The 12,837-nt window shown below is 54.1% G+C and overlaps 1 protein-coding gene across 3 annotated transcripts in view; it reads left to right on the forward strand.

Moving 5' to 3' along the window:
- gripap1 (GRIP1 associated protein 1) overlaps window positions 1–12,837 on the forward strand; it is a 98,021-nt gene that overhangs the window by 36,588 nt on the left and 48,596 nt on the right. For all 3 annotated transcript variants that reach the window (XM_072246232.1, XM_072246233.1, XM_072246234.1), the window contains 4 exons: window positions 1,093–1,163; window positions 3,058–3,105; window positions 4,933–4,964; window positions 12,658–12,705. In XM_072246232.1, coding sequence (XP_072102333.1) covers window positions 1,093–1,163; window positions 3,058–3,105; window positions 4,933–4,964; window positions 12,658–12,705 — 199 coding nt within the window. The remainder of the gene's footprint in view (window positions 1–1,092; window positions 1,164–3,057; window positions 3,106–4,932; window positions 4,965–12,657; window positions 12,706–12,837) is intronic.

Here is a 12,837-nt window from a genome sequence, read left to right on the forward strand (position 1 = left end):
CAGGACTTGTGATCTGCACCCACTGCTCATACGACCATCCACCACCTGCTCCCATGGCTTCACGTGACCCTGATCAGGGGGCTCAGCAGGTACGACACCTTACCCAAGGGTGACCTGCAGGCTAGTTGAGGGAAGGAAGGCCTTACACCTCCTTTGGTAGAGACGTATCTCTACACCGACAGCCTATTTTGCGTAGTGGGGGAATTAAGTGTTAAGGTGGGTAGATGCATGGCCAGATTGGCCATGATCATATAGAATGGTGGTGCAAGCTTGACAGGCCACCTGGCCTGCTGCTGCTCCTTGAGAGAGATTGCCCAGACGCTCCCCTATTTTCTGAAGGGTGGACTGTGTTCTGCACTCTGTTTGGCTCTCGTATCAGGATGGGGGGTGGAGTCTGCCTGCGCTGTGAGGCTTGCTCTCTATTTAGTTTAGTTAAGTTGTTGGAGATTATCTGGGCAATCCCAGGGAGGAGCTTCAGTTTTCCTGAACCTTTCTGTTAACAGCTGCCGAATGACTAATTACTTCCAGTTGGTGGTGATGAGCCAGTCGGTGCCTGTTACATATCTGGTTTGAAACCCAAGTGGGATCCGGCACCAACAAATTTCTTTGTTCTGATTGATGGAAACCAACACTGATGGGTTGTTCAGCATGATTGGTTGGATCCAACACTGATGAGTTCTTCAGTCTGATTGGTGGGATCAGCACTAATCAGTTCCTCAATGTGATTGGTGAGATCCAAAACTTGATGGGTTCTCCAGTTTGATTGGTAGGATTCAGTATTGATAAATTCTTCAAGTTGAGTGGTGATATCTAACACCAAAAATGGATCCATCAGTCCTTCGGTGACAATTCTTTGGACTAATCGGTGGTGTCCAACAGCAATGCAGGAATTCTCCAGTTGGACGGTCGAGGCAGCAGTACTGACTAATTAGATGGACCGGGGTGGCAGTGCCTGTTGACTGGACAGGTTGGGGCTGATGGATTTTAATTGCATTTTCTTTGTGGGAGCTTGCTGGTGGGGAGGGGAAGTGGAAAGAATAAATGGGCTTGCTCCTCATGACACTGTTTGTGTTTTTGTCAACACCCCTTTAGAGATGGAGCTGAAGTGTGAGACGGAGCGGGAGGAGAAGAGGCTGGTCAAGGAGCAGCTTCAATCTCTGGAGGTGAGGGAGTTCGAGGTCGTAAGTTAATCGGGGCAGGAAATGAGGTCCTTCTCATCCCAGGGTTTTATAAAATTCCCAGAGACACCACAGAGCTTACAGAAGGTTGGCCACTCAGTGACATTATTATCACCAGGGCACCCACCATTGATGTCCGGGTGGCTGGGGGTCATCATTGATTAGAAATTCAAGCGGACCAGCCACACAAACACCTCAGGTACATCAGAGGGTGGGAATCCTCCAGGGAGTGACTCGCCTCCTCACCATCCCTTTTCCCCATGTACAGGTCAGGTGTGTGACAGGGCATTCCCCACTTGCCTGGGTGGAGTTAGTCCATGCACTCTGCATCCACCACATTACTTTTCTTCCCCTCCATCAACAAGTCAGGATTGTGACTGGGCACTCCCTACTTGCTCCAACAGCTCTCGAGAAGCTTGACACCATCCAGGACAGAACAGCTTGCTCGATTGACACCCCACCCTCTGAAATGCTCCCTCCCTCCACCACAGTGGCCACAACACACTAGGGCCTACTCTAACAGCTCCACCTGAAGCAGCCCTTTAGAACAGAGATGAGGAGGAATTTCTTTAGCTAGAGGGTGGTCAATCTGTGGAATTCATTGGCACAGACGGCTGTGAAGACCAAGTTGTTAGGTGTCTTGAAGGTAGAGATTGATAAGCTCCTGATTGGTAAGGGGAAGCACCACCACCCACAGGTTCCTCCCTCCCCTACATCCCAAACAGCCAACCTGAAAGTCAATCCCAGTTCCTTCACCATGACTGGTTCTAAATCCCAAAACACCCCCTTCACCCTCCAGACCACCATTACCTACAGGAACAGAATTAGGCTAACCGCAACCCCCCCCCCCCCCCCCCCCCCCCGCCGACCAATCAAGAACCTCTGCTTTAATATACCCAATGACTTGGCCTCCACAGCCGTTTGTGGGAATGAATTCCATAGATTAACCACTCTTTGGCTAAAGAAATTCTTCCTCAACTATGTTCTAAAGGGACATCCTATTCTGAGGATATGTCCTCTGATGTATTCCGAGGCTGTGGCTTCTGGTTCTAGACTCTCCCACTACTGGAAGCATCCTCTCCAAAGGCCACTCTACCTAGGCCTTTCAATGTTCAATAGGTTTCCATGAGATTCAACCTCATTTTTCTAAACTCCAGGAGCTATCAAACCATCCTCATATTAACCCTCTCATTCCCAGGATCCTTCTTGTTAACCTCTTCTGGAGCCTCTGCATCGCTAGAACATCCTTCCTTACAATTGCTCACAAACTTAGTTCTCCTGCGGTTTCACTTAACAGAAGTACATCACCTCATACTTGCTTGAGTTACATTCCATTTGCCACTCCTGGGCCCGTGTCCCAGTTTGTCTCGTTTCCATTTGTTGTTTTGTAACTACAGATGACCTTCTTCACTATTGACTGCCACTTATTTTCTTTCCCTCTCCCCTGTTTCCCCCCCCCCCCCACCCCTGGGGATTGGGAATTCCAGAGATTTGCCACCCTCTGTGAGAAGAAATTTCTCGGTGACTCAGTTTTAAATGATGTGTGCTTGTCCCCTTGTTCATGACCCTCCCACTGGTAAAAGCATCCCAACATCCACCCTGTTAAGTCCCATTAGGGTATCATATGCTTCAACAATATCACCCCTCACTTCCCTAAGTGCCAAGGAATACAGATCCAGATTGCCTACCCTTGTGTTAGGAAAGCCATCTCGTTCAGATTCTGGTTAGTTTACAGTGACACTCAAACGCACATAGACATGCACGCAAATGTCTCTCCCTGTCTCTCTCACACACACGTGCATGTAATGAAATTCCTTGCTTGAGTGAGGCAATACGAATCCTCGGGCAAAATCCCACTGATTCTCTTCTTTGCCCACAGATATCAAAGCAAAGTGAGCTGAGCAAACTCCAGGAGGAAGTCACCAAGGTACAGAGTCCATTTAACTCGTGCTCTCTGCTGACGGGGACGGGGATGGTTGTCGGGACTGTTCCTGCGGCGTCTTGACAATTTTCCACACTGTCACCAAGTTACATGGCAAAGAATCAGGTCCGTCCACGCCGACCAAGATCCCCATGAACCTCCCAGCATTTGGCCCATATCCCAGCGTTCCAATCCATTCACCTCTCCATTGTGACTGTCCCTGTCTGCACCAGCTCGTCCCATATACACACCATGTTCTGCGTGGGGGGGAAAAGCTTGTCACTCGGATGCCCTTTTAAACCTTTCCCCTCCCACCTTCATCTGGCACCTTTTGATTACCTTTCCCTGGAGAAGAAAAGACTGTGCACTCACCCCATCTTTGTACCTTCTCCTGATCTTGTACACCTCTGTAAAAACAAATTGAAGGCCATGTGGAGTTGGTGCTTGAAATACTGTGATTTTTGTTAAAAACTGGTGCGCACCAGGAGTCCAGCCAAAGCTGATTCACCTGAATGTGAACTCGGTACAGCGTTTACATTCTCAGTTGACAAGGTTACCTGTAAAACTACTTCTTGATAACAGTTTGCGGCTACAAGAATGCTCAATTAAGTAGCAGATTAGGTCCTGAATATAGAATAAAATTGTTCACAAACACAATTTTCTATTACAACAATCATCGTCATGATTATGTGGCATGTCTTGTGATGTGGACAATTACGGTGACCTTTATTGTTCTTGGCAAATTCTACAGAAGTGGTTTGCCATTGCGTTCTTCTAGGCAGTGTCTTGACAAGACGGCTGACCCCAGCCATTATCAATACTCTTCAGGGATTGTCTGCCTGGCGTCAGTGGTCACATAATCAGGACTTATGACATGCACCAGCTGCCCCCACAGCTTCACGTGACCCCGATTGGGGAGGCTAATCAGGTGCTACACCTTGCCCAAGGGTGACCTGCAGGCTAGTGGAGGGAAGGAGAGCCTTGTACCCTCCCTTGGTAGAGACGTATCTCCACCCTGCCATTCAATGGGTGCATATAATCAGTGAAATTCCTAGAACTCAGGTGTCATCAAAACTTCTTGTCTTTTCTGACCGTGAGACATCGGAGCAGAATGAGTGCATTTTGCCATTCAAGTCTGCTTCTCCATTCTATAATGGCTGACTATTAATCTCGTAGCCCTATTCTCCTGCCTTTTCCGTGTAACCTTTGACTAATCAAGGATCTATCAACCTCCGCTTTAAATACACCCAATGACTTGGCCTCCACAGCCTTCTGTGGCAACAAGTTCCACAGATTCACCACCTTCTGGCTAAAGAAATTCCTCCTCATCTCTTAATGGACATCTTTGTAGACTGAAGCTGTGCCCTCTGGTCCTAGACTCCCCCAGAGAACTCCATGTCCACTCTACCTATGGCTTTCAATGTTCTGTAGTTTTTAATGAGATTCCCCCCACCCCATTCTCTAAACTCCAGTGAGTGCAGGTCCAGAGCCATCAAATCCTCCTCATACATTGGCCCTTCCATTCCTGAGATCATTCTCTGGACCCTCTCCAATGCCAACACATCCTTTCTTAGACAAGGACCCCAAAACTACTCGCAACAATCCAATTGGTGTTCCTTCGACTAGGTGCCAGCTGATCGATTATTGATAACCAAATGCCCCCCTCCCCGCCCCGACAAACTCCACTTAACTGTTCAGCAAGGTGTCCAGGATGGCTGCCCACCATCGTCCTCCGTTACAAAAGCATCCCCCCACCCCCCCCCCGGCTTCTTCCTCATCGGAAGTAGGGGGGTTTTCCAGCATTAGTCTGACACTCGTCCTCTCTGTGCACAGCTCTCGGAGAAGCTGAAGAAGAAGCAGGAGAGGTGAGTCCTTTCCTGAGATCACCAGTTCGGGCTGGAAAACGGGTGTTGGGTGGGTCTCGTTCTGTCCTGGGGTTGGGGGTGGTCACGACCTCACTTCCTCTGTTAAACCATTCTCATCCTTCTCCCACCTGTTCCTTTCCAAGGGCAAGAGTTCACTGCCTGACCCTAGGAGTTTCACTCTGTATCTGACCCCAGGAGTCTGTGATGGGACAGTGTAGGGGAGTGTCACTCAGTATCTGATCCTGGGAGTGTGTGATGGGACGGTGTGGAGGGAGCTTGACTCTGTGTCTGACCCCGGGAGTGTGTGATGGGACGGTGTGGAGGGAGCTTCACTCGGTGTCTGACCCTGGGTGTGTGTGCTGGGACGGTGTGGAGGGAGCTTGACTCTGTGTCTGACCCCGGGAGTGTGTGATGGGACGGTGTGGAGGGAGCTTGACTCTGTGTCTGACCCCGGGAGTGTGTGATGGGACGGTGTGGAGGGAGTTTCACTCTGTGTCTGACCCCGGGAGTGTGTGACGGGACGGTGTGGAGGGAGCTTCACTCTGTGTCTGACCCCTTTTTTTTTTTTTTTTAAACAAAATTCTTTATTACAAATGTCGGTGCTATACAATATTTACAAACCCAGTGAATAACACATTTACTACACTACAAACAGACAATACATGTTAAACCAATATATTGCCATCCTCATCGATGATGGCATTTACACCCTGCGGAGCCCAACGGTCCCGGAACATCTCGACGGTCACCGTGGACTGTGCGTATTCCTTTTCAATGTTCACCCGGGCTCGAACATACCCCCTAAACATAGCCAGGCAGTCCGCCCGGGGAGAACCTCCTGCCACCCTTTTCCAGGAGCCACGGATGGCAATTTTCGCCAGCCCCAGGAGCAAGTTGACAAGGACATCCTCATCCCTCTGTGCCCCCCTCCTTACTGGATGACCATATATGAATAGGGTGGGACTGAAATGCAACCAGAAGGCGAGAAGCAGCCCACGCAAATACGCGAAAAGGGGCTGCAGCCTCACACACTCCACGTACATATGGTACACGGTCTCCTCCAGCCCGCAGAAGTGACACGCGGCTGGGAGATCCGTGTACAGACTAAAGAACTTATTGCAGGGCACCGCTTTATGCAGCACCCTCCAGCCGAGATCCCCAAGGTGCATGGGAAGGACTCCCTTGTAGAGGGACTTCCATTGGGGACCCCCCTCACCTCCAGGTGGAAAGACCGACCGCCATGGCGTGTCGGGACGGTGGACAAATGCTAGGAAGTGGAGGGTGTGGAGCAGCAGCCCATAAAGGTACCTCCTGCCTGCATCCCTGAATGGGATTGTGGGTGTTGATGAAAGACGGCTCAAGTTGTGTGGATTCGTCTCTCGGGTAAGGCTGCGGGGCCTGGGCCCGACGAGCAGCTCAGCCCGAGTCGTTCCACACACCCGAGCCGCACCGACATCCGCTGAGGCAGGGCAGGGGTCGGCCAGGACCCCGCCCTCTGCCAAAGGAGGGGATTCCCGGCCTGAGGCAACCATGTTCCAGACTCTCAGTAGGTCCTGATAGAAGCCGGGCAGCCTCTGCAAAGCAGCACGGCTGACGCCCGCCGGTGGTAGCTGCATATCTTCGGCAAGACAGCAGCCCCTCCGGAGGAAGAAAGTCGCCAACACGTGCCACCTGGGAGGGTGCTCGGCATACAGGAATCTCTGCAGCGTCCTGAGGCGGAGAGCCGCCAGTCGTGTGCGTACACACACCAGCGACTGTCCGCCCTCTCCTTCTGGGAGACTCAGAACCGCTGCAGAGACCCAGTGCTTCCTGTTTCCCCAGAAGAAGTCCACTAGCTTCCTCTGCATTCTTGCGACAAAAGGGGCAGGGGGGGCCAAGGTGACCATCCGGTACCACAACATGGAGGCCACCAGCTGCTTTATGACCACCACCCTGCCTCGATAGGAAAGCACCCTGAGAAGGCCTGACCAGCGCCCTAGCCGGGCCATGACCTTTGTCTCCAGGTCCTGCCAGTTCGCCAGCCAGGTCTCCCCAGAAGGACTCAGGTAGACTCCCAGATAGAGAAGACGTCTGGTGCTCCACTCAAAAGCTCTCATCTCCTCCGGCAGGGAGTCCACCTGCCACTGGCCTACTAAGAGTCCGGAACATTTCGCCCAGTTGCCGCCGAGAAAACATCTTGGCACTCGCGCATCCTCCGCAGGTCACAGGGGTCTGTCATCATGAGGAGTACGTCATCGGCGTAGGCCGAGAGGCCGACCCCCATGTCCGGTTCGCGCAGAACCAGACCTGTCAGCCTTCGCCGAAGAAGGCTGAGGAATGGCTCGACACAGATCGCATACAGTTGACCGGACATGGGGCACCCTTGACGCACTCCTCTTCGGAAGTGGATAGGTCCTGTCAATGATCCATTAATCTTAACTGGCACTCTGCAGCAGAGTACAGGAGCCGAACTCGGGCCACAAAGTGTGGTCCGAGCCCAAAAGCCTGCAGGGTGCCCACCAGGAAACTGTGGTCCACCCGGTCAAAAACCTTCTCCTGGTCAAGAGAAAGAAACGCTGCCAGGGTCCCAGTCTCCTGGAGTAGGTGAATCAGGTCCCGTACTAGGTGGACATTGTCCTGGATGGAGCGGCCCGGGACTGTATAAGATTGGTCAGGATGGACCACCTGTCCAATTACCGAACCCAGACGGTTGGCCATTGCCTGGGCGAAGATCTTGTAGTCCACGCACAAGAGGGAGACCGGCCGCCAGTTCTTTAGCAGGCGGAGGTCTCCCTTCTTGGGCAGTAGGACCACAACAGCTCTCCGCCATGAGAGGGACATTTCTCCGGTGGCTAGGCTCTCCCCTAGGACAAGGCTGTAATCATCCCCCAGGACATCCCAAAAAGCCTGATAAAACTCAACACTCAGTCCATCCAAACCAGGGGACTTGCCCCTCCGGAGTTGCCGAAGGGCAGTGGACAGCTCCTCCCGAGTCAGGGGGGCATCCAGACGCACTGCGTCCTCTGGGCTGACCTTCGGTAAATCCTCCCAGACCTCATTACACGCTTCCGCATTTGACGGATCAGGCGAGAATAAGGACCGATAGAATGAACGGACCTCGTTGTTAATTCCATCAGGGCCCGTGATGGACGAGCCATCGGCAGCCAGCAGCTCCACTAGCTGCTTTTGAACTCCCCGCCACCTTTCCAACGAGTAGAAGAAGGGTGACCCACGGTCCAAATCCTGCAGCATTTGGATCCGTGACCTCACGTACGCACCTCGGGACTGCTGGAGCTGCAGGTTCCTTAGTGCGTCCTTCTTCTCCTGGTATTCCTGCCACAGCTGTTGGTCTCCAGCGGTCGGACCGAGACACGACTTCAGGTCAAGCAACGCTCTCTCAAGCCACTCAACCTCAGAGCTCTGCCTCTTTGTCGACCCCCTAGTGTACTCCCGACATAAAAACCGGATGTGGGCTTTGCCCACATCCCACCATAGCCGTAGGGAGCAGAACTCTCTCCGCCTCTCCTTCCAGGAGACCCAGAAAGCTCGGAACGAATCCCGGAATCGGCTGTCCTCCAGCAGCCGGTTGTTAAAATGCCAATACCCGGATCCCACCCGAGGGTGTAGTGGAATAAATTCCATCCACACAAGGTGATGATCCGAGCACGACACCGGCCGCATGGAGGATGCCGACACGCGGGAGACGTAGGCCCGAGAGATGTAAATGCGGTCTATCCTGGAACCTCCTTCTCTAGACCTTCTCGAGAAGGCGCTAGAGTTGGGGTGAAGATTCCGCCAGCTGTCCACCAAGTCAAAGGAGCCGACTAGCTCCTTTAACTTTTTTGCCGATGCTGGGTCGCGTTGGAGGCCCGAACGGTCCTCCACCTCGAGGGTACAATTGCAATCTCCCCCGAGGATGATGCAATCCTCAGGATCGATGGAGCTCAGCAGGGTGGACAGCTGGCAGAATAGGCGCTTCTGCATCACACCGTGCCTGGGAGCATACACATTGATAAAATGCAATGGTACGCCATCCAGGCGCACAACCAGGTGGAGCAGACGGCCGGGCACAACGTCCTGGACTCTTTCAATTACTGGCTGGAAGGTCGGGGCCAACAGGATCGCCACCCCGCTAGAAATGGAGCTGAGGTGGCTCATGTAGACCCTGCCCCTCCACTCCAGGAGCCAAGCAGACTCGTCCCCAGGGATGGTATGGGTTTCCTGCAGGAAACTCACCGTATACCGCCCATCCCTGAGGGCTGAGAGATTGTTATGCCTGCGAAGAGGACCCCTGCTGCCGTTTACATTGAGACTGGCTATGGTAAGCTTCATGGCGGGAGCACACTAGGTCTCAGCAGCTGTGCCCATTTCGGTGAGAGCGGAGGCGCCCTCCACCACACTGACCGGAAAGAAAGCAAGGTTGCTTTTTGCCTTCCGGGCTCGAGCGGTACCAGCGACACCCTGTGACCCACCATCCCCCGTAGCAGCGAGGCTGCTTCTCCCTCTAATGTCCCTTACTAGGTCATCTAGGAAAGATTTTAGTTGCCGTCTGTCGTTCCCCGCCACCGCATTCCTCTTTCCCTTTCCCTTTCGTCCGAGGATGACTCGCAGGGACCTCACCAGCCTCGGCATGCTGGGCCAGCGTAGCGAGGCTAGTTGAGGCCGGTGCTTGGCACCCTCAGAGGTGAGAATAAAATGCTTAATTTCCTCTACAGGTATCAATGGGGACTTCTCAGGAGGGGTGAGGATGTCCATTATTTCACTATCGAAAGAGTCCCCCTCCAACCCATCACTGCAGACAGAATCCCCATCGGCCTCCCCGCATGTTCCAAAAGATGGCTGCGCTTGTGACCCATACCACGCAGCGGGCACCTCGCTCTTACCTGCCCGCTCCACCGTCGCATCAGCCTCATCCACATTTGCGACAGTGGAGGGACAATCCCCAGGGACTCCCTGCAAGTCATTAATTGCTGGGGTCGACGTGCACAGAAAAACGCCCTCCCCAGGGGGCAGGCATAGAGGGGAACCCGGCACCTTTGGTCCAAGGGATTCACAAGCAGCCTGGTGCTGAGAATGAGAGAGCTTTGTCTCGTCTCCTCTTACATTATTCGGTACACTGGCCTCCAGAGAGGCGCTGACTTGTAGGTCCTGGGTGGAGGCCTCCAGGGCTGCCTCATTTGTGCAAACAGGGCTATCACAAGCTTTTTGCACAACCACACCATCTTCCCCAGGACTGGTGGCTACATCTGGGGACTCAGGTTTAGAACCAACCCCTACCCGGATTCCCACCCCTTCCTGGGACTCCTCCGCACCTACATCCCCTGCCCTCTTGCGGGAACGTTCCCTTCTCCTCTTCACACCGGAGGAGCACACAGGTGCAGGCTTCACCGATGGGGCGGCGCTCTCTGTTTCCATCGCCCCGTCTGCTTGCGCACCTCCCCAAGCCCCACGCTCCACTTCAGGCGAAATGGGCGTGAGCTCTGCGGCCTCAAAGGCCCGCTTCTTACTGTGTTTGGATTTCCCCCTTTGCCTTCTTACTCCGCACAGACTCCACCCCGTCCCCCACCTGAACCACAGGGAGAGGAGCAGGGACCGACCCAACCATAGGAGTAGGGACAGGGGTAGGGGTAGGGGCAGGGTGAGGGGCTGGGGCAGGATCATGGGCGGGGGCAGGGTCAGATGCAGGCGCAGACGCACGCGCAGGAGTAGGATCAGGGGCAGAGGTAGCTGGGGCACTGGTGCCCGAAATGGGCTCCCTCGGGTTCCGGGCGGCAGGACAGTCCCTCCGAAAGTGCCCCACCCCCCTGCACGCATGGCACCACGGGCGCTCAGAGCTCCAGTACACCTGATAATCCACTCCCTCGTGCTGGACAGTAAACCGGCCCTCAACATCGTCCTCCCTTTCCAGCTGCATGAATACCTGACGCCGGAAAGAGATTACGGTGCGGAGGGTGCGTCTCTTAAATTTGTGTCGGATGGCAGTGATCTCCGACCTTACTTGCCCTAAACGGGCCAGTGGGGGTAGCAAGTCCTCATTTGGAATGAAAGGCTTAGCATGTCCAAGCACGATACGTTGCGTGGGGGCCGTCACCAGCTCCATAGGTAAAAAGATGTTGTCTACCGTGACTCCCCTGCTTAGGGCCCGGTGCACTAGCTCTTCATTCGCCAGATAAAACACCGCCTTTCCGAACTCCTTCTCGGTGGCCAGAATACCACCTTTCCCAACAAGGTCCTCCATTGCCTCCGTACACTTTTCTAGTGTCATTCCAGGGCGCAAAATACATTGCACCCCACGTTCCACCTTCACCGACCGAAAAAGGGCGTTGTCCGAGGCCAGGGAGGCAGCCGCCCTTGCGTAACTCCCCGAAGGCCCGCGACTCCCTGGAGACCGGTCCGGCATGCTGGCGCTCTTTCCAGTCCGAGAATCCTACAGCGGTGCCGGTTAGAAGTCCTGGAACGAGTCGAATAACTGGCCGGGAAAGTTTGCAGTCGACAGTTCCTCGCTGGCTCGACGCCAGGAAAGGCTCCGTCGGACTTGCAGAGACCCAGGCCGGGAGAGGCCGAAACGTCCTTCCAGATGCTCCGGCACCAATACCGGACGAAAATCAGGAAAACAATGGAGGAGGAACGTTGCCCCGCTGTCAATGGGGGGGAACGACGGCGTTTGCCTCCGGTTTTGGAGCGAACCGGCTTCCTGGCGAGTTGCCAGCGGCCGCAGCTGGGAGCTACGCAGTTAGCAGCCGCCAACAAACCCAGCCCAAACCGGCAGTAAAACTGCACACCGAGTTTCCACACCAGCGCCGTCACTCACTCGGTTGTCCAAGAGACTTTTAGAGCCGCCTCCAAAGTATTCCACGAACTTTATCCAGTAGTTTTGCCTCGATTTCTCCCAGCTCAGTCAGCACAGCTCCTCTCTGTGTCTGACCCCGGGAGTGTGTGACGGGATGGTGTGGAGGGAGCTTCACTCTGTGTCTGACCCCGGGAGTGTGTGACGGGATGGTGTGGAGGGAGCTTCACTCTGTGTCTGACCCCGGGAGTGTGTGATGGGACGGTGTGGAGGGAGCTTCACTCTGTATCTGACCCCAGGAGTGTGTGATTGGACGGTGTGGAGGGAGTTTCACTCTGTGTCTGACCCCGGGAGTGTGTGATGGGACGGTGTAGGAGGGAGTTTCACTCTGTGTCTGACCCCGGGGGTGTGTGATTGGACGGTGTGGAGGGAGTTTCACTCTGTGTCTGACCCCGGGAGTGTGTGATGGGACGGTGTAGGAGGGAGTTTCACTCTGTGTCTGACCCCGGGGGTGGTTGATTGGACGGTGTGGAGGGAGTTTCACTCTGTGTCTGACCCCGGGAGTGTGTGATGGGACGGTGTGGAGGGAGTTTCAGTCTGTGTCTGACCCCGGGGGTGTGTGATGGGATGGTGTGGAGGGAGTTTCACTCTGTGTCTGACCCCGGGAGTGTGTGATGGGACGTGTCACTCAGTATCTGACCCTGGGAGTGTGTGATGGGACAGTGTAGGGGATAGTCACTCAGTATCTGACCCCGAGAATGTGTGATAGGACGGTGTAGGGGAGTGTCACTCAGTATCTGATCCTGGGATTGTGTGATGGGACGGTGTAGGGGGAGTGTCACTCAGTATCTGACCCCAGGAGTGTATGATGGGACGGTCCTCTCTTTGTGCTCAGTGCTAATCTTTCACACTCTGCTCTCTACCTAGCTTCCTGCGCCTTCAGACCGAAAAGGAGGCTCTCTACAACGACAGCAGGTACAATAGTTGATAACCGGGACACAGGATGAAGAGACAGAGACAGACACACACCCGGAGGGAGAGAGACAGACAGACACACAGCCAGAGGGAGAGAGAGAGACAGACAACCAGAGAGGAAGCAAGAGAAAG

This window comes from Mobula birostris, chromosome 29 (assembly GCF_030028105.1).
Source record: "Mobula birostris isolate sMobBir1 chromosome 29, sMobBir1.hap1, whole genome shotgun sequence".
Classification (NCBI taxonomy): Eukaryota; Metazoa; Chordata; class Chondrichthyes; order Myliobatiformes; family Myliobatidae; genus Mobula; species Mobula birostris.